Source organism: Grampus griseus (genome assembly GCF_964374135.1).
Source record: "Grampus griseus genome assembly, chromosome: 15".
Classification (NCBI taxonomy): domain Eukaryota; kingdom Metazoa; phylum Chordata; class Mammalia; order Artiodactyla; family Delphinidae; genus Grampus; species Grampus griseus.
In genome coordinates, this window is record NC_139009.1 from 17985962 (window position 1) to 18005788 (window position 19827).

The 19827-nt window shown below is 38.2% G+C and overlaps 1 protein-coding gene across 1 annotated transcript in view; it reads right to left on the reverse strand.

The window, feature by feature from the left end:
* The window catches only part of ATAD2B (ATPase family AAA domain containing 2B), a gene marked incomplete at its 5' end in the record, with an annotated part of 148102 nt that overhangs the window by 105492 nt on the left and 22783 nt on the right, over window positions 1-19827 (reverse strand). The window contains 6 exons of the mRNA XM_082672915.1: window positions 4544-4619; window positions 7595-7711; window positions 10896-11004; window positions 12407-12509; window positions 13877-14030; window positions 14384-14433. Of these exons, the coding sequence (XP_082529041.1) occupies window positions 4544-4619; window positions 7595-7711; window positions 10896-11004; window positions 12407-12509; window positions 13877-14030; window positions 14384-14433 (609 nt within the window). The remainder of the gene's footprint in view (window positions 1-4543; window positions 4620-7594; window positions 7712-10895; window positions 11005-12406; window positions 12510-13876; window positions 14031-14383; window positions 14434-19827) is intronic.

The window sequence follows — 19827 nt, forward strand, 5'->3', positions numbered from 1 at the left end:
AAATAACATTGAACTCTTATTAGAAAAGAAAGTTTATCTTTTTCTCTTCTTATTTCCCCTTTCCCAAATAATCAAAAAACAGTCCAGACACTAAAGAAAATAATATATTGGTTTACAGAGAGACAAGCATTTCCGCTTTCCACTTAAGACTTATATCCTGAAAAAAAAAAAAAAACTTATATCCTGTTTGAATTTCTTATAAAATGTATAAAGTATTTTTGATGAAATAAGCAAAGAAATAGTTTACAATCAGAACTAGTATGGAATGAGTAGATAATGTATCAAGCTAAAATCATCCTCGAGGAAAAATAACAATAAATGCTTCATTATTAATATACTTGATGACATCTCTATGATACCTATGGAAATCATACAAAATGGAATCATTGTAAATTAATTTACTTCAAACTCAAACTGGCTTTCAAGGATGGTCCACAGCCTGTGCATCCCTATTTTACTGCAATTCCCACCAACCACAATAGCAAAGCCAGATTTTCCCCAACTCCCATTAAGATCTTTAACCTGTCTAATATTCCTTCTCCTGATTAATAGAAGTCCCTTCATTTCATCCTGCATCAGTTTTTAATGTCTCCCAAAACTTCAAGAAGACTGTTGCAATAACTACCTACTCAATCTTTGCAATTCTGATATAAAACCTCTTTCCTACTTCTTTCTCTCCATCAGGAAAATGCCTGTTTCCAAGTTTCTTATTTACCCTGTGTGTGTGTGTATGTCTGTATGTGTGTGTGTGGTGGGGGGGTAAGCCTAATATATAAAAATGTAATATACCTGAAAATAGCACAAATGAGGTAGGCAGAAGCAACAATGTAAGTATTGGGCTAAAGAAATGATTCCACATGATAACTCAAATGCACAAGAACAAATGAAGAGAACCAGAATAATAAAATAAAAGGTGACTATCCAAAAGCTATAAGCATGCACTTGATTGACTTTCTTCTCTCAACTTTTTTAAATAACAGAGAATTATATAAGTAACTTTAATAATGTATTGCTAGGTTTGTAAAATGTATAAACGTAACATGTATAACAATACCACAAAAAGCTGAGTGGACCTTAAAAGGGAAGGGGCCACACCATATACAAAAGTAAGTCAAAATGGATCAAAGATCTAAACACAGAGCTAAAACTATAAACTCTTAGGAAAAACCACAGAAGTAAATCTTCATGACAGTAGATACGGCGATGGATTCTTAGATATGACATGAAAACATGAACAACAACAAAAAAGATAAACTGAACCTCATCAAAATTAAAGTCTTTTGTGCTTCAAAGAATACCATCAAGAAAGTAACAACTCACAAAATAGGATACAATATTTGCAAATCATATATCTGATAAGGAATTTGAATCTAGAATATATAAAGAGCTCTTACAAGTCAATGATAAAAAGACAACACAGGGCTTCCCTGGTGGCGCAGTGGTTGGGAGTCCGCCTGCCGATGCAGGGGACACGGGTTTGTGCCCCAGTCCGGGAGGGTCCCACATGCCGCGGAGCGGCTGGGCCCGTGAGCCATGGCTGCTGAGCCTGTGCGTCTGGAGCCTGTGCTCCGCAGCGGGAGAGGCCACGACAGTGAGAGGCCCGCGTACCGCAAAAAAACAAAAAAACAAACAAAAAAAAACACCACAACACAATTTTTACATAGGCACTGGACACAAAGAGACAGTTCTCAAAGGAAACTTTTAAAATGGCTAATAAGCACATGAAAAGATGCCTCATATCATTAGTCATCAGGGAAGTGCTATTCAAAAACCACAATAAGATACATTTCATACTTGTTAGGACAGCTAGAATCAAAAAGTCAGACAATATTAAGCGCTGGGGAGGATGTGAAAAACTGGAAGTCCCATACACTGCTGGAGAGAATGTCAAATGGTGTAGTCACTTTGGAAAACATTCAAGCAGTTCTTAAATGATTAAGCATAAAGTAATCACATGACCCAATAATTCTACCCGGAGGTATATTGTCAAGAGAAATACAAAAATATATCCGGGAATTCCCTGGCAGTAGAGTGGTTAAGACTCCATGCTTTCACTGCCAAGGATGCAGGCAGGTTCGATCTCTGGTTGGGGAACTAAGATCCCACAAGCCACACAGCATGGCCAAAAAAAAAAAAACAAAACACATATATCCACATAAAAACTTGTACATGAATTTTTATAGCACCGTTACTCATAATAGCCAAAAGTTGGAAACAACTCAAATGACCATCAACCAATGAGGAGATGGACAAAATGTGACATAGTCCTACCTTGGAACATCATTTGACAATAAAAAGGAAGGAAGTACTGATAAATGCTTCAACATGTATGAACCTAGAAAACATGTAAACTGAAAGAAGCCAGTCACAAAGACCACATATTATATTCTCATTTTTACAAAATGCCCAGAATAGGCAAACCTATGAGGAAAGAAAGCAGATTACTGGTTGCTTAGGACTTAGGGCATAGGGGTAGTGGTAGGAAGGTTAGAGTTAAAGAGAACAGGTTTCTTGCTAAGCAGATGAAACAGTATTTAAAATTGTCTGTGGCAACAGTTCCAGTTATCTGTGAATATACCAAAAAAAAAAAAAAAGCTGAATTATATGATGTGGATCTTAATAAAGCTTTTTTTTTAAAAAAGCTACGTGAGGGCTTCCCTGGTGGTGCAGTCGTTGAGAGTCCGCCTGCCGATGCAGGGGACGTGGGTTCGTGCCCCAGAATGGGAAGATCCCACATGCCGCGGAGCGGCTGGGCCCGTGAGCCACGGCTGCTGAGCCTGTGCGTCCGGAGCCTGTGCTCCACAACAGGAGAGGCCACAACAGTGAGAGGCCCGTGTACCGCAAAAAAAAAATTTTTTTAATGTTTGCCTGAATAGAATTGCAAGAATGGAAGATAAAAAGAATAAAATCTCTCAGGAAAAAAAAGGGGAGCGCAAAAACGACAAAGAAAAATGGGAGAAAAGGCAAGTGCCACAGAGGACCAATGTCCAATGTTGGACTAACATAACAGTAGTTACTAAGCAGAAGAGGAAAAAAATGAAGAGAAGAAACCTAACAAAAAATAATACAAGAAAATATCCCAGAGTTGAAAAAAAAAAATCTCCAAACCAATAGGGCCTAGAGCAAGAGGCTCAAAAAACTGAACAAACGAACAAAAATATATATATACACACACACATATATATATATATTTATGTTCATCTACAAAGAAACAAGATATTAAACCAGACTGAATTCTCAACAGCAACAATATGTCATGGAGTACGGTGAAGCAAGAACTTTAAAGGTTTAGAGGACACCTATTTGGATCTACAATTCTCTTAACTCACAAAACTACTGGGAACTATGAAAATAGAAGACATTTACAAAGATGCAAAGTTGCCTTCCACAAATTCTTTCCGAGTAAGTTACTTGAGATTATATTCCTGCAAAATGATACAGTAAAGCAAAAAGGAGAAAGACATCAGATCCAGTAAGTGGTGGATCCAAACCATGAAAGCAATCTTAAGTCCTACAGCAGTCACTTTGCTGCAGGTCTAAAAAAGTGTCCCCCCAAAGTGGAACAGAAAGATGACATTAGGAGAGATGTCATCTGACAAAAAAAATATGAATGCTTTGGTATGTTCAGAAGCTAGGAAAACTTGATACTACTTGAATGTTAAAAAGGAGAATTCTTGGGACTTCCCTGGTGGTCCACTGGTTAAGACGCTGAATTCCCAATGCAGAGGGCCGGAATTCTGGTCAGGGAACTAGACCCTACATGCCGCAACTACGATCCCACATGCTGCAACTAAAGATCCCACATGCCTCAATTAAGACCCAGCGCAGCTAAATAAATAAATTATTTATTTATTTATTTATTTATTTTTTAAAAAGGAGAACTCTTGAAATCATCACCTTTACTGAGACTATCAGGTGATCTCATTGGGTCCTTTTTCTCCATTTACATGAATCACTTCAAGAAGCCCCACACATTCCTGTCCCTGAAGGAATATGTAGGCTGTGCAAAAGGTGATACAATCGCCCCCATTCCTATCCCTTTGAACTCTATGTTCCCCTTCACCCCACTATCTTTTTCCAAGCATTTGTCACGATCTGACACACTATGTTTATGTATCCATTAGTTTATCTCCCTCTAGTAGAATGTAAGCTCCGAGAGAAGAGGGATTTTTACATTTTTAACTTCTGAATATCCAATGCCTTGAATGATATTTGGTGCGTACAGAAGATACACAACATAGATTTGTTGAATGAAAGAATAAACTTAATTCCAGGAGCATTTCCCATTGAGTGGCCAGAGGGAGTAATAAAATCCACAGAGGAGGGCTTCCCTGGTGGCGCAGTGATTGAGAGTCCGCCTGCCGATGCAGGGGACACGGGTTCATGCCCCGGTCCGGGAAGATCCCACATGCCACGGAGCGGCTGGGCCCGTCAGCCATGGCCGCTGAGTCTGTGCGTCCGGAGCCTGTGCTCCGCAACGGGAGAGGCCACAACAGTGAGAGGCCCGCGTACGGAAAAGAAAAAAAAAACTAACAAAACATACCTGATATGACTCCTTCTTGCTGGAGATCTGTGAATATCAAAGAGCGTATTTTCCCTCTTTTTTTGATGAGCTGGTACTGAAAGAAAAAAAGAAAAAAAAAAGAACATAGAAATAACTGATAATAAATTGATAAACTGATGTATTAAAGAAGAAGAAATTAGTTCTGTTAACTTTCTGAACAGAAGCCAGTCATATGTCTTCAAGTTCTAAATGCTGCCTAGAAGAAGCACAACAAAAATTAAAACTTTGTGGTAAATACTGTAAGTTTCAAATAAACATTCTAAAAAAGAATGTTAAGCTAAATCTTTGTGACTTTGGGTTAAACAAAGATCTCTTTGACACATCACCAAAGCACAACCCATTAAAAAATTTTTGAGAGCAACTTCCCTGGTGGCACAGTGGTTAAGAACCCGCCTGCCAATGCAGGGAACACGGGTTCAATCCCTGGTCTGGGAAGATCCCACATGGCTTGGAGCAACTAAGCCTGTGTGCCACAACTACTGAGCCTTCACTCTACAGCCCGTGAGCCACAACTACTGAGCCCATGTGCCACAACTACTGAAGCCCAGGTGCCTAGAGCCCATGCTCTGCAACAAGAGAAGCCAACGCAATGAGAAGCCCACACACCGCAAAGAAGAGTAGCCCCCACTCTCCGCAGCTAACTAGAGAAAGCCTGTGCACAGCAACGAAGACCCAAAGCAGCCAAAAATAAATAAATAAATAAATTTATAAAAAATAAATTTTTTCTGGCTTCCCTGGTGGCGCAGTGGTTGAGAGTCCGCCTGCCGATACAGGGGACGCGGGTTCGTGCCCCGGTCCGGGAGAATCCCACATGCCACGGAGCGGCTGAGCCCATGAGCCATGGCCGTTGAACCTGCGCGTCTGGAGCCTGTGCTCCGCAACAGGAGAGGCCACAGCAGTGAGAGGCCCACATACCGCAAAAAAAATAATAAATTTTTTCATAAACTGAAATTCATCAAAATTACAAATTCTTCTCTTTGAAAGACACTATTAAGAGAATTTTTTTTAAAGCTACAGACTGAGAAACTATTTACAAATCACAAGGACTGATACCTGAAGTACATAAGGAACTCTCAAAACTTCAATAATAAAAAAACAAACCGCTTAATTGAAAACATGGGCAAGAGATTTGAATACTTCACCAGAGATAATGTTGGCAAATCAGCACATAAAAATATGCTCAACATCATTAGTAATTAGGGAAATGTAAATTAAAACTATAATAAATATGTATTAAAATTAACTTGGAAAAATAACCACACCAAATGTTGGCAAGAATATGGAGCAACTGAAACTCTCATACACTCTTAGTGAGAATGTAAGCAGTATAATCACCTTGGAAGAGTTTGGTAATTTCTTAGAAACTTAAACATACACATAGTCATAAAACGCAGCCATTCCACTCCTAGGTGTTTATAAGAAAAATGAAAATATATGTCCAAACAAAGACTTGCAAATATATGTTCATAACAACTTTATTTATAATAGCCAGACACCAGAAATGTCAACAATCCAAATGTCCATCAACAAATGAATGGATAAACAAATTGTGATATACCCATACAATGGAATGCTACTCAGCAATAAAAAGAAAAACACTACTGTTAAAGTCGACAACATGGATGAGTCTTACAATTATTATATTGAGTGAAAGAAATCAGACCAAAAAAAGAGTATATACTGTATATAAAATTAAAGAAAATGTAAACTAATCTATGGTGACAGAAAGCAGATGAGATCTGTCACTGCCTGAGGGTTAGGAGTGGGGAGGCAAAAGAAAGTTAGGAGTAGATTATAAACAGGCAGAACGAAATTTGGGGGAGTTGATGAACATGTTCATTACCTTGAGTGCGGTGACAGTTTCATAGGTATATCCCTCAGATAGTTCAAACTTGCCAAATTGTACACATGAAATATTATATATGCAATGGCAGTGAACTACATATAAATTATACCTCTTTAATAACGCTTTTAAAAAAAAAAACTAGAAAAATGGCTCACAATCTTTTTTCTGTCCCAACATACCTCCCCCATTATTAACAGGGCTATCTTTGACAGTGACTCTTAACTGGAGTAGAGAAATGTCTACATACTTGGGCAAGCTTCTTGTGAGGTAACTCTAATAATTCCAGAGAATCAATCACTGCTTCAGAGCGTTAAGAGTTTGAATAAAATGATCCAGGTTCTTCCTTGAAAACATTATGCTAAGTGAAAGAAGCTAGACACAAAAGGTCACATATAGGCAAATCTATCGAGACAGAAAGTATCAATACATTAGTGATTGCTAAGGGCTGTGGGGATGGAAGTGTAGAAGTAATAAAATGTCCTGGAATTAGATAGTGGTGATGACTGCACACCCTTGTGAATACTAAAAAGCAATAAACTGTACAGATTAAAAATCAGCAAAACCCAGCAAAAATGGTAAATTTCATGATATGTGAATTTTATTTCAATTTTTTAAGAATTGGAGGAAATCAATAGTGATGGAATTTCCCAACAGCTGGGAAGAAAGTCAATAAAACAGTACCTGTGGAACTGATTACCTGTCATTAGATTTAAAAGCATTAAGATATGGGCTTCCCTGGTGGCACAGTGGTTGAGAGTCCGCCTGCCGATGCAGGGGACACAGGTTCATGCCCCGGTCCGGGAAGATCCCACATGCTGCAGAGTGGCTGGGCCCGTGACCCATGGCCACTGAGCCTGTGCGTCCGGAGCCTGTGCTCCGCAACGGGAGAGGCCGCGACAGTGAGAGGCCCACGTACCGCAAAAAAAAAAAAAAGATAAACTTTTTCCTTCTCAAAAAAATAACCAGAAACAAAACACAAACATAGGTTACTGGCCAAGTTGCCCTCTTCTGACTGTAGCTGAATTATCAATACTTAACCACTTGGAACACAGAGAAACTTGCCCTAAAGAACTGCTATAAGAGATTTCATTCTTTTAAATTCAGCAACACTGATTTTTTTAAGGGGTGGAGTAGAATAAGCTACTCTACTACAAAAAGGAAAGAAGTTACTTAGAGTCTCTTACCTATTGGAGGTGCTTGGTATCGATCCACTGTTTTTCTTTGTCTCAAATTATATGGCCTATCGTTTTCTTCTCCTTCTGCCTCTTCAACCTCAATATCTCCATCTTCCTCTTGAGATTCTAGTTTCACACACACACACACATACGCACAAAATAAAATACTGTTTTAATCCACAATGATTGGTCCACTCTAGAACTGAATATTTTTATTTTATTCTTTCTGCACAAGTTAGCTTTAAAAATGTCAACATTGTATGATACAGCATAAATCAATACAATTAAAAATGAACCCTGATGGGGACTTCCCTGGTGGCACAGTGATTAAGAATCCACCTGCCAATGGAGGGGACACGGGTTCAATCCCTGGTCCAGGAAGAGATCCCGCATGTCGCAGGGCAACTAAGCCCCTGTGCCACAACTACCGAGCCTGTACTCTAGAGCCTGCGAGCCACAACTCCTGAGCCCTCGCACCACAACTACTGAAGCCCGCACGCCTAGAGCCCAGAGCCCATGCTCCACAATAAGAGAAGCCACCTCAATGAGGGGCCTACGCACCACAACTAAGAGTGGCCCCAGCTCACCACAGCTAGAGGGGGCCTGCGTGCAGCAACGAAGACCCAACGCAGCCAAAAAAATAATAATAATAATAAACATTTTAAAAAACTTAGAGTAAGCTTTCAGATGTCATGAGTAAGTTGTAAAGTCCTTTGCATTTTTAGTTTCTTATTTCACTGAGCATGGCTGACAGTTTTAACATTTTTTTTCAATGTCTTAATATGACTGTGTTATAGTGACAATTCCTGTGGTTAAAAAGTTAATCATAAAGTACATTGCATTTGAGGACCATAAGCTTATAAAGTTTCACCAGACTTTTATTTTAAACTATAAATAGATGTCACATTATAGCTATAGCCAAACTGCCTTTTTTTTTTTTTTTTAATTTATATTTTTGGGCCACGCCGGGCAGCATGTGGAATCTTAGTTCCCCCACCAGGGATTGAACCCATGCCCCCTGCATTGGAAGCACAGAGTCTTAACCACTAGACTGCCAGGGAAGTCCCCCAAACCACATTTTAAAAATAAACTTTTAGAATTTATGTACATTATAATTTACTTTTTATTTATTTATTTATTTTAAAATTTAGTTTTGGCTGCGTTGGGTCTTCATTGCTGCGTGCGGGCTTTCTCTAGTTGTGGTGAGCAGGGGCTACTCTTTGTTGTGGTGCACAGGCTTCTCATTGTGGTGGCTTCTCCTGTTGTGGAACACGGGCTCTAGGCATGCTGGCTTCAGTAGTTGTGGCTCGAGGGCTCTAGAGCGCAGGCTCAGTAGCTGTGGCGCACAGGCTCAGTTACTCCACGGCATGTGGGATCTTCCCAGACCAGAGATCTAACCTGCATCCCTGCCCTGGCTGGTGGATTCTTAACCACTGCACCACCAGGGAAGTCCCGTAATTTATTTTTTAAATGTATAGCTAGGTGAATTATCATAAAGTGATCACTCATGTCAAGGCATAAACTATTACCAATACCCCAGAAATCTACTTTATGCTCTCTCTCAATCCCTGCCTGAATTTTTCTACCAAAATGACTAATCTGTGTTTACCTGTTGTCAACAGGCCTAACAAATCATTATACCGCCAACAAAAATTGCTCTTGCTGTAAGATAAGTAATTATCCTTTAAGCATTTTTTTTGAACTATCAAGTAGTATGTGAATATTGACCTTATTCAGTGGTTAATTGGGCATTGAATGAAGTGTGCTGTAATAAAGTTTTGAGTCATTCTATTATTGCTTTGTATGACCAAAAAGGTAATAAAAAAGACTGAAAGGTCATAGGTAAATCAGGAGCTCAAATATGATCATATTGATATATTTAGCAAAGAACTAATATTTTTAAGAAAGGCATTTTCTTTTACATCTGTCGTTTTTTTAATTAATTAATTAATTTAATTTGGGCTGCGTTGGGTCTTCGTTGCTGCACGCGGGCTTTCTCTAGTTGCGGTGAGCGGGGGCTACTCTGGAGCATGGGTTCCAGGCGCGCGGGCCTCAGTAGTTGTGGCGCACGGGCTTAGTTGCTCCACGGCATGTGGGATCCTCCCGGGCCAGGGCTCGAACCTGTGTCCCCTGCATTGGCAGGCGGATTCCCAACCACTGCGCCACCAGGGAAGCCCCTAAATGTTTATTATTAAGTTATAGAGAGAATCAGTAAATACAGTATTACTTAACTAAATAACACTATAAATCACTTGCACCCAAATAAGTTTCCTTAAACCTTCAAAAAAATTACTTTTTGAAAAAAAACCTTGCATTATTTATTATGGGAAGAAATTCTATACATGGCAAATCTACTCTGGGAAATCTACAAAGATGTTCAGTTAAAGATAAGGCAAAAATCACATTATAAATCTGTCTCACCTATACTGATTTTCTCCAAAGGAAGCAATATAGAGGTTCTAGCTGTAACAACAATAATATCTGCTCAATAAAATACCTTCATTAGAAATATCACCTCTTCAAAACTTGCTAATAATATATTAATTACAGAATTTGAGAAATAAACCCATTCTTCTCCATCTAAGCTACACAAGTAGAACTAATAAGGTTCCCTGGTGAAATACGACTACCTTGCATTTACAGTACACCAAATCTTCTGAAAATCCATTTTAATAAAGAAGGTTAACACCTACAGAATTAAATCCTATGGATGCACTGGTCATCAATTTATAATCCTTGGGGCAAACGTGCTTTCATCTGTTCCCAGCTCCAGCCCGACAACTCCAGTCAGGATTCATCAATTCAAAACCCAGACAGGCCTCAGAAAAGAGCAGGACAACTCCCTCCACTAGTTCTGGCTGTCTCTCTTTACTGTACCATTTACTACTCCTCTGTCCATAACTAAATTTGAGACCCAAATAATCCGAGATTTAGAGGCTATGGATAGAAGGTGGCTATGGACAGAGACTTTCAGTTAGAACGTACCTAAATACAAAAGAGGCCTCACCTAACACGCAAATCAGCCCATGGCAAATGCTACACCAGATTAGGTCACTTAAGGACTACCAATAGCTACTAATAAGATATATTACATAACAATGCACAGTGTACAGCAAAGGCATTTTTCCAAATGAAGAAAATGAATACTCAGAAATGCCAATGGAATAAAAATTATTCCAAATTATGTAACATAGACCTCTAAAGCCAAAAATCACCCATCCAGCAATATTACACATATATTACTTGTACATATTTTCTTCGCTCCCACCTGAACTTTATAGTATTTATTTCATAAGGTGCTTTCACAAACCTTCTTCTTCACCCTCAGTAGAGACTTCATGATGATTTTGTATCCCATAACTATTTCTTCTCAGTGACTTTCTTCGCCTTTTCACTCTTGAATACATATCCATGTTTTCCTTTTAAAGAGAGAAATCTGTCAAATATTAACATGAATTTTATTCCCAGCTATAAATATCATTAACCCAATGGGACATGCCCATTCAATAAAATTTACTGAGGACCTATTTGCAAGGCAAAGATTCATGAAAATGGACCTTACTGAATTCAATACATGTAAGAAACAAGAGGAAAAACAAATAAAACTTATAAAATATTTGAAAATGTAAAACTACAATGCCATGGACATACTTTCTCCCTTAAGCAAATTACAGCCTAGTAGGATAAAACAAGTCAAGTCACAGGTAACTATAAAAGAAAGTAGAGGGCTTCCCTGGTGGCGCAGCGGTTAAGGATCCGCCTGCCAATGCAGGAGACACGGGTTCGAGCCCTGGTCCAGGAAGATCCCACGTGCCACAGAGCAGCCAAGCGTGTGCACCACAACTATTGAGCCTGCGCTCTAGACCCCACGAGCCACGACTGCTGAGCCCACGTGCCTAGAGCCCATGTTCCACAACAAGAGAAGCCACCACAATGAGAAGCCTGCACGCCACAACAAAGACTCAACACAGCTGAAAATAAATAAATAAATAAAATTTATAAAAAGTAATAATAAAATAAAATAAACTAGAACAAGTTTAATGCCATAAATAAAGGTACATGGGCGTTCCCTGGTGGCCTAGTGGTTAGGATTCTGGGCTTTCACTGCTGTGCCCAGGGTTCAATCCCTGGTCAGGGAACTGAGATCCCACAAGCAAAAGGTACAGAAGAGTCTAGAATTCAAAAAGATTAATCCGCCCCTGCCCGTGTTTGGGGGAGGAGGGGAGGAAGCATCTGAAAAGAGCCTTGAAACAAAGGTAGAACTGCATCAGGCCTTAACCAGAAGTATTAACAGGAATAAAAGATAGGAGAATAAGAATGATTCATTTATATTTGGGCAATGGTATGTGAGAAGATAAAGTTGAAACCAGATTATGAAGGTCAAGGTGATTTTAATTAATTCAGTACACATTATAAAACCATTAAAGGGACTTCCTTGTTGGTCCAGTGGTTAGGACTCTGCCCTCCCAATGCAGAGGGCACGGGTTCAATCCCTGGTGGGGAACTAAGATCCCACGTGCCGCACTGTGCCCAAAAAAAAGAAAAAAGACTGTTAAAGGTTCCGATGAGAAAAGTGACAGAATCAGAGGTGGACTTTAAGATGACCCTCTGCAGAAGTGTAGAGGGTCTTTTGGGGAAGGTTGTGGCAAGGGGGTTAAGGATAAAAGAAGAAAGAAAAGAATAAAATCCCAGATTAAACTGGAAACGAAGAAGGAACAATTCTGTTAATTCAAGAAAATCCAAATGCTGCTCTCTCTCTCTCTCAATTCCTCAGTCCAAATAAAAAATACGTGCAAAGGTTGTTAAAGTTAATATACTCACAAATTCTGTATCTGTCCACATTCGAAGCCGTTCTACTTCTCCTGATCGACGATTCCTTCTAATGTTTATATTGTCCATTTCCTGTAGTACAGCTTCAGCAGTACTACAATTATATAATAAAACTAGGGTTTAGACAACCATGGAATCAAACACTGTGTCATACATGTAAAAGAGCTCTTCGTCAACGCATAATTAAATCCTGATATGTAACTGTACCTAACATCCCAATTAATATCTGTTTCTGAACTGGCATCCACCAGAAGATAATGCCCCCAAAACAGATGGAAACAGGGAATTCTCTGGTGGTCCAGTGGGTATGACTCAGCACTTTCACTGCTGGGGCCCAGGTTCAATCCCTGGATGGGGAACTAAGATCCCACAAGCCATGCAGCACAGCCAAAAAAAAAAAAAAGATGGAATCAGAACATCTTCTACCTTAATATAACTTACAAATATAAGACCTTTGTTTGTAAGTCTGCAAATATTTAAATTCATAATGCTACTACAAATAACTGACTACCAGACTTAAGGCACTGAAAAAAAAAAATTCAAATCTTTTTACTTGAAGATGGTGTTAAAAATTGTATAGAAAAAAGGATTTGTAAAAAGTTTAAAGCTAATATAAGGTTAACTGAATACATACTTTTAGAAATTAGAGGACATTGACATCCACAAAATATATGGTAACATTGGCACATTTGTTAAAAATTGTATAGAAAAAAGGATTTGTAAAAAGTTTAAAGCTAATATAAGGTTAACTGAATAGATACTTTTAGAAATTAGAGGACATTGACATCCACAAAATATATGGTAACATTGGCACATTTTATGTTTTAAACACACACATAGCCCAGATACTGATCTAAGTACTTAACGAATAATAACTAATTGTGACACTACCACTATAGAATAGAATATAATTTCTTCTCATTTCAAATAGCAATTACACTGACCTCACTTCTCCAGGCTACTGCAGTGATTAAGGAGGATGATTTATTAGCTGAGAAGAATAAAGTTTCATTGCATGTAGACACTGAACAGTCAGCTAGGCTACATCCACCATGTGCAGTCTCAAAAGACTTTCAATTCAGAATCTTGACTAAGTAAAACTATGCCTACTATGTATCAATAATGAAACTTAATGCTGCTTGAAAATTGTCAAAAACACAAATGTTAAATGAGCAAATATTAAAGGACTATAGTAGTGAAGTCAAAATAAAATTACTTTTTATATTATCTATGCACAAGTGCTTTAAAAAGTATGAGAAAAAATGAGCTATCACATAAATTGTATTAAATATAATAAAGTAACCAGAAACTGACAATCATTGCTAGCCATGGTTAATTCAAATTAAGTTTTTAAATAATTGTATTGATTGCTAAGTCAGTGCTTAAGTTACTTTTTAAAACATAACTGGCTTAAAAAAATCAACAGTTACATGAAACTGCTGACTGCAAAAGCATTCATACCTATTTACTAGTTGATCAAATAACAAACTCTGGTTCACGCTTTCAAATCTGTTTTTCCTGGAACGACAACTTTTTCTGACTTCCATGTCACCATTTATACAAGAAAGGTCCCCATCTCCCTTCTTTTCGCCTCGAAGGGGATGGCTTCGAAGGGCTACAAGAAGAGAGAAATTGCCATTTCAAAGTATAGAGTATAAAAAGAAAGAAAAAAAATCAAAAATTACTTTTAAAAGACTATAAAAAGCTTACTATAACCTCTTAAATGGCTTTAATATCCAAAATCTAAAATTTCTATAACTGTTTACAATCTGCTATAATAATTTAAATTATTTCAGTTGTACTGATTTCTCAGTGTTTAGCAATTACATATTTACCATGACTGAAATCCAGTCACTTCCAACAGTATACTTAGCATACTAGTAAATTACGCTATTTTACCCCACTTTAATACTCTTAACAACATTATAAGAATTTCAATACTAACCAGTTTCATAACAGAATACTCACATAAGCTACTATGTCCGTTTGGTAATGTAGCACCAGGCTGAGAAGTTAACCTAGAACACAATTATATTTAATACGCAAACACATCAACATTCATTTAAAGAAGCAAGAAATGCAAATACTGGTGGAATCATTTTAATCTTTAAAATGTCAGTAATGTAATATTACTTTTTTAAGAGTAAAGACATTTTTTTACCCTAAGACTGATAATATACCAATTAATAAAATATACTAGCTAAGAGTCGTTTCATTACTTCAAGAAAAGTTTTAATAACAGATTACAAACTGAACTTACTGTCTTCAACTCTATAAATTAAAATCCAATGAAAAGGCTTAAGCTTAATATGTATCATAAAGTCAGCTGACGCCATAAGTAACAATGGTCACAGACATTTACTATTGGTTTTTGTTGACAACATAAAATTCAAACAATGACAAAGTTATTCAAATGATAAACTGTAAGACGAAAAAAGTATTTGCACACCAACACCACTTAATAATTTCCTCAAAGTATTATATTACACATTCTAAACTAATAAATGAAAATTTAGCTAATTTCTCAAAATCTATTGCACAACTCTCCCTTTTGGTGGAGGAACAGAAATGTTAAGTCACTAGAAAGATACTTAAAGGGTCATTAAAACATGAAGACTTATGAAAAAAGTCACAGTACGCCTTACTATAATTAGAAATTCAAAACCAAAAGCTAAATTGTTACATAGTAAAAGAGCTATCAATTTAAACTTACTAGAGTATTTTTTGAAATATCCAACAATTATCGTTTTCAAAGAGTAAAAAAGGGGGGAGAGAGGACATTCAAAAAACAGTACATATGACTGTCATCCGCTTATCTATGTGGTTTGCACAACATTTTTTAACTAAAATATTCTAACATTTTTGGTTATTCCAGCATTCTTCATGTAAAATTATAAATGTTATAAATATTAATTATAAATGTCCCTGTCTAATAAAGGTCACAGATAGGATGACTAAAGGTATGAACAAAAACTATTCTGTGCCTTCAGACTATCAAAAACACAAAATAAAAAACTCCATCTCGGGCTTCCCTGGTGGCGCAATGGTTGAGACTCCGCCTGCCGATGCAGGGGATACGGGTTCATTCCCCGGTCCGGGAAGATCCCACATGCCACGGAGCGGCTGGGCCCGTGAGCCGTGGCCGCTGAGCCTGCGCGTCCGGAGCCTGTGCTCCGCAACGGGAGAGGCCACAGCAGTGAGAGGCCCATGTACCACAAAAAATAAATAAACTCCATCCCTCCTTTCCCCATAAAAACAACATAACCATCTTGTTCTAATATACTACCTCTTAGAAAGTATTTCATTTTTAGCACCTTTATATACAAATACACAATCCTCCTGGTATATGAGTTTGACTCTAAAGTAATAGAATTGATGTGTTAACAGGTCATTCCTTAGAAGATTATACATGTGGAATTCCCTAGAATCACTCTTAAAATCCACTTAAAACCACATAGAAAAATAATAAATATAGTTTGGCTTTGGACCCAATATAACATTAACTCAGTTTAATCACTTAATTCACAAGTCTTGGCTCCATATGAATTTTAGCTGTATGTAAGACTAAATGGTTGGAATTTTACACACTTAAATTATTCAAAAGAGTTCGTGCCCGGTCCGCGAAGATCCCACATGCCGCAGAGCGGCTGGGCCCGTGAGCCATGGCCACTGAGCCTGCGCGTCCGGAGCCTGTGCTCCGCAACGGGAGAGGCCACAACAGTGAGAGGCTCGCGTACCGCAAAAAAAATAAAAAAAAGAAGACAGTGCTTAATTGGCTTTTATTTCATTGCTACTGAAAGATCTATTTTAAGGTGGGGGGAGAAAAAAACTTGTTCTTCAATCAATCCAATTACCAATTATAGTTTATTGTCATCATTTTACAATTATCATTTCTCTTTATAAAAAGGAGAAAAAGAAGGAGATAGAATATGAAATACTTGGGTATGAAAATAGAGAATATTGGGATTTTAAGGGTTGGTCTGCCTATACAATAATAAAGGTACCTAAAATGTCTCTTAAATCAAGGTTGCCAAAAATTAATCACTTAAAATGTAACCAGGTGGGTTCACTGCTTAAATTAATCCTCTAATAAATCCTTTATGATTATGAAGTCTCTTTTATTTTTAAAAGAGGCTGCGACAAAAATAAACTCAAAATGGATTAAAGGCCTAAATGTAAGGCCAGACACTATAAAACTCTTAGAAGAAAATACAGGCAGAACACTCTGTGACATAAATCACAGCAAGATCCTTTTTGACCCACCTCCTAGAGAAATGGAAATAAAAACAAATTAATAAACAAATGAGACCTAATGAAACTTCAAAACTTTTGCACAGCAAAGGAAACAAGACGAAAAGACAACCCTCAGAATGGGAGAAAATATTTGCAAACAAATCAACAGACAAAGGATTAATCTCCAAAATATACAAGCAGCTCATGCAACTCAATATCAAAAAAAAAAACAACCCAATCCAAAAATGGGCAGAAGACCTAAACAGACATTTCTCCAAAGAAGGTATACAGTTTGCCAACAAACACGTGAAAGAATGCTCAACATCATTAATCATTAGAGAAATGCAAATCAAAACTACAATGAGGTATCACCTCACACCAGTCAGAATGGCCATCAACTAAAAATCTACAAACAATAAATGCTGGAGAGGGTGTGGAGAAAAGGGAATTCTCTTGCATGTAAATGATACAGCCACTATGGAGAACAGTATGGAAGTTCCTTAAAAAACTAAAAATAGAACTACCATATGACCCAGCAATCCCACTACTGGGCATACCCTGAGAAAACCATAATTCATAAAGAGCCATGTACCACAATGTTCATTGCAGCTCTATTTACAGTAGCCAGGACATGGAAGCAACCTAAGTGTCCAACAACAGATGAATGGACAAAGAAGATGTGGCACATACATACAATGGAATATTACTCAGCTATAAAAAGAAATGAAACTGAGTTATTTGTAGTGAGGTGGATGGACCTAGAGACTGTCATGCAGAGTGAAGTTAAGTCAGAAAGAGAAAAAAAAATACCATATGCTAACACATATATATGGAATCTAAAAAAAAAAAAAAGGTCATGAAGAACCTAGGGACAGGACGGAAATAAAAGTGCAGACCTACTAAGAGAAGAGACTTGAGGACAGGGGGAAGGGGAAGGGGAAGCTGGGACAAACAGAGAGTGGCATGGACATATATACACTACCAAATGTAAAATCGATAGCTAGTGGGAAGCAGCCGCATAGCGCACAGAGAGATCAGCTTGGTGCTCTGTGACCACCTAGAGGGGTGGGATAGAGAGGGTGGGAGGGAGGGAGATGCAAGAGGGAGGAGACATGGGGATATATGTATATGTATAGCTGATTCACTTTGTTATAAAGCAGAAAGTAACACACCACTGTAAAGCAATTATACTCCAATAAGATATTAAAACAAGGGGGGGAGGGGGTGTGGGTGCGGGATATTTCACTATATCTCTGTATCCTAAATTTTTTAAATGGAGACAGTATCACTCTGCATTAGATAATTATTACATTAAAAGTTTCTAGGGCTTCCCTGGGGGTGCAGTGGTTGAGAGTCCGCCTGCCGATACAGGGGACACGGGTTCGTGCCCCAGTCCGGGAAGATCCCACATGCCACGGAGCAGCTAGGCCCGTGAGCCATGGCCACTAAGCCTGCGCGTCCGGAGCCTGTGCTCTGCAACGGGAGAGGCCACAACAGTAAAAGGCCCACGTACCGCAAAAAAAAAAAAAAAAAAAAAAAAAAAGTTTCTACACCTTTAATTATGTGAAGCACACTGCAAATGCAATATCAGACTCAAAAATCATTACTTATTCTCCCTTTCCCACATAAACCCAAGGCATTCAATGATTTATGAGAATTTTAAACCTCAATTCAGCAAAATCAATCATTTGAAAAGACTTTAACCACTACCAGCCTTCATTCTAATGAGCCTCAGCAGTGGTGATTACATTTCTGCCTCACCTCACTACTCCCTCATCATCTGACCACAAAACAAAATTTTTGGGACTTCCCTGGCAGCACAGTGGTTAAGAATCCGCCTGCCGATGCAAGGGACACGGGTTCGAGCCCTGGTCCAGGAAGAACCCACATGCCGTGAAGCAACTAAGCCCGTGCACCACAACTACTGAGACCGCACTCCAGAGCCTACAAGCCACAACTACTGAGCTTGCATGCCACAACTACTGAGCCCACGCGCCTAGAGCCCATGCTCCACAACAAGAGAATCCACTACAATGAGAAGCCCACACACTGCAACGAAGAGTAGCCCCCGGTTGCCGCAACTAGACAAAGCCCACACGCAGCAACGAAGACCAAACGCAGCCAAAAATAAATAATTTTTTTTAAAAAAACATAAATAAATAAGTTATTTCACCAATCAACAGTAGTTTCTTTAAAGAATTTAGTGGTTGTTGGGCTCCCGTGGTGGTGCAGTGATTAAGAATCCAATGCAGGGGACACGGGTTTGAGGCCAGGTCCAGGAAGATCCCACATGCCACGGAGCAACTAAGACCGTGCGCCACAACTACTGAGCCTGCACTCTAGAGTCTGCAAGCCACAACTACTTAGCCCGTGTGCCACAACTAGTGAAGCCCATGTGCCTAGAGCCTGTGCTCCACAACAAGAGAAGCCACCGCAATGAGAAGCCCGTGCACCGCAATGAAGAGTAGGCCCCGCTCGCTGCAACTAGAGAAAGCCCCGCACGCAGCAACGAAGACCCAACGTCGTAAATAAATAAATAAACTAAGTAAATAACTTGTTTTAAAAAAAAGAATATAGTGGTTGTTAACAAAGTTCTTTAGGATTCATTATTTTTCATAGGTAATACTAATTTTTATCTATATTCAATTTTCCTCCAATGAACTGTATTTTAACAAATTATTTTTGTGAAAGAACTTTTGTGAAAGTCATTTTACCTTAGATGCTCTTAAGACTTTAGAGTACCAAAACAAAGGAATTAGGATTCTCAGGTTCATGACATAAAAATTAATACAAGCCTTCAAACAAATCCTGATTTTTGTATTTATACTATCTCAAAATCTAAAATATCTTTAACTACAAGTTTCCCTAAAATTCAATTATGTTGAATCTGATAGGTCAAACCTATCAGATTTCTTTTCAGGTCATCTGAAACACTAAGAGTCTAATTCTAACAGTGTAGCACTTAATCACATCCCTTGATGAAAGTCTAACTCAAAAAACTTTTAAAATTGTGTGACCTGCTAAACATTATTCTCCTGCCAAAAAAAAAAAAAAAACCAGTAAATTTTATTAGTATTCATTATTTCTTAAGCTTTTTATTCAAAATGTACTTAGTATTTTTTAAAGGAATATCAAACTCTAAGGTATCTAAATGGAAGCAAAACTCTCTCCCCTCAAAA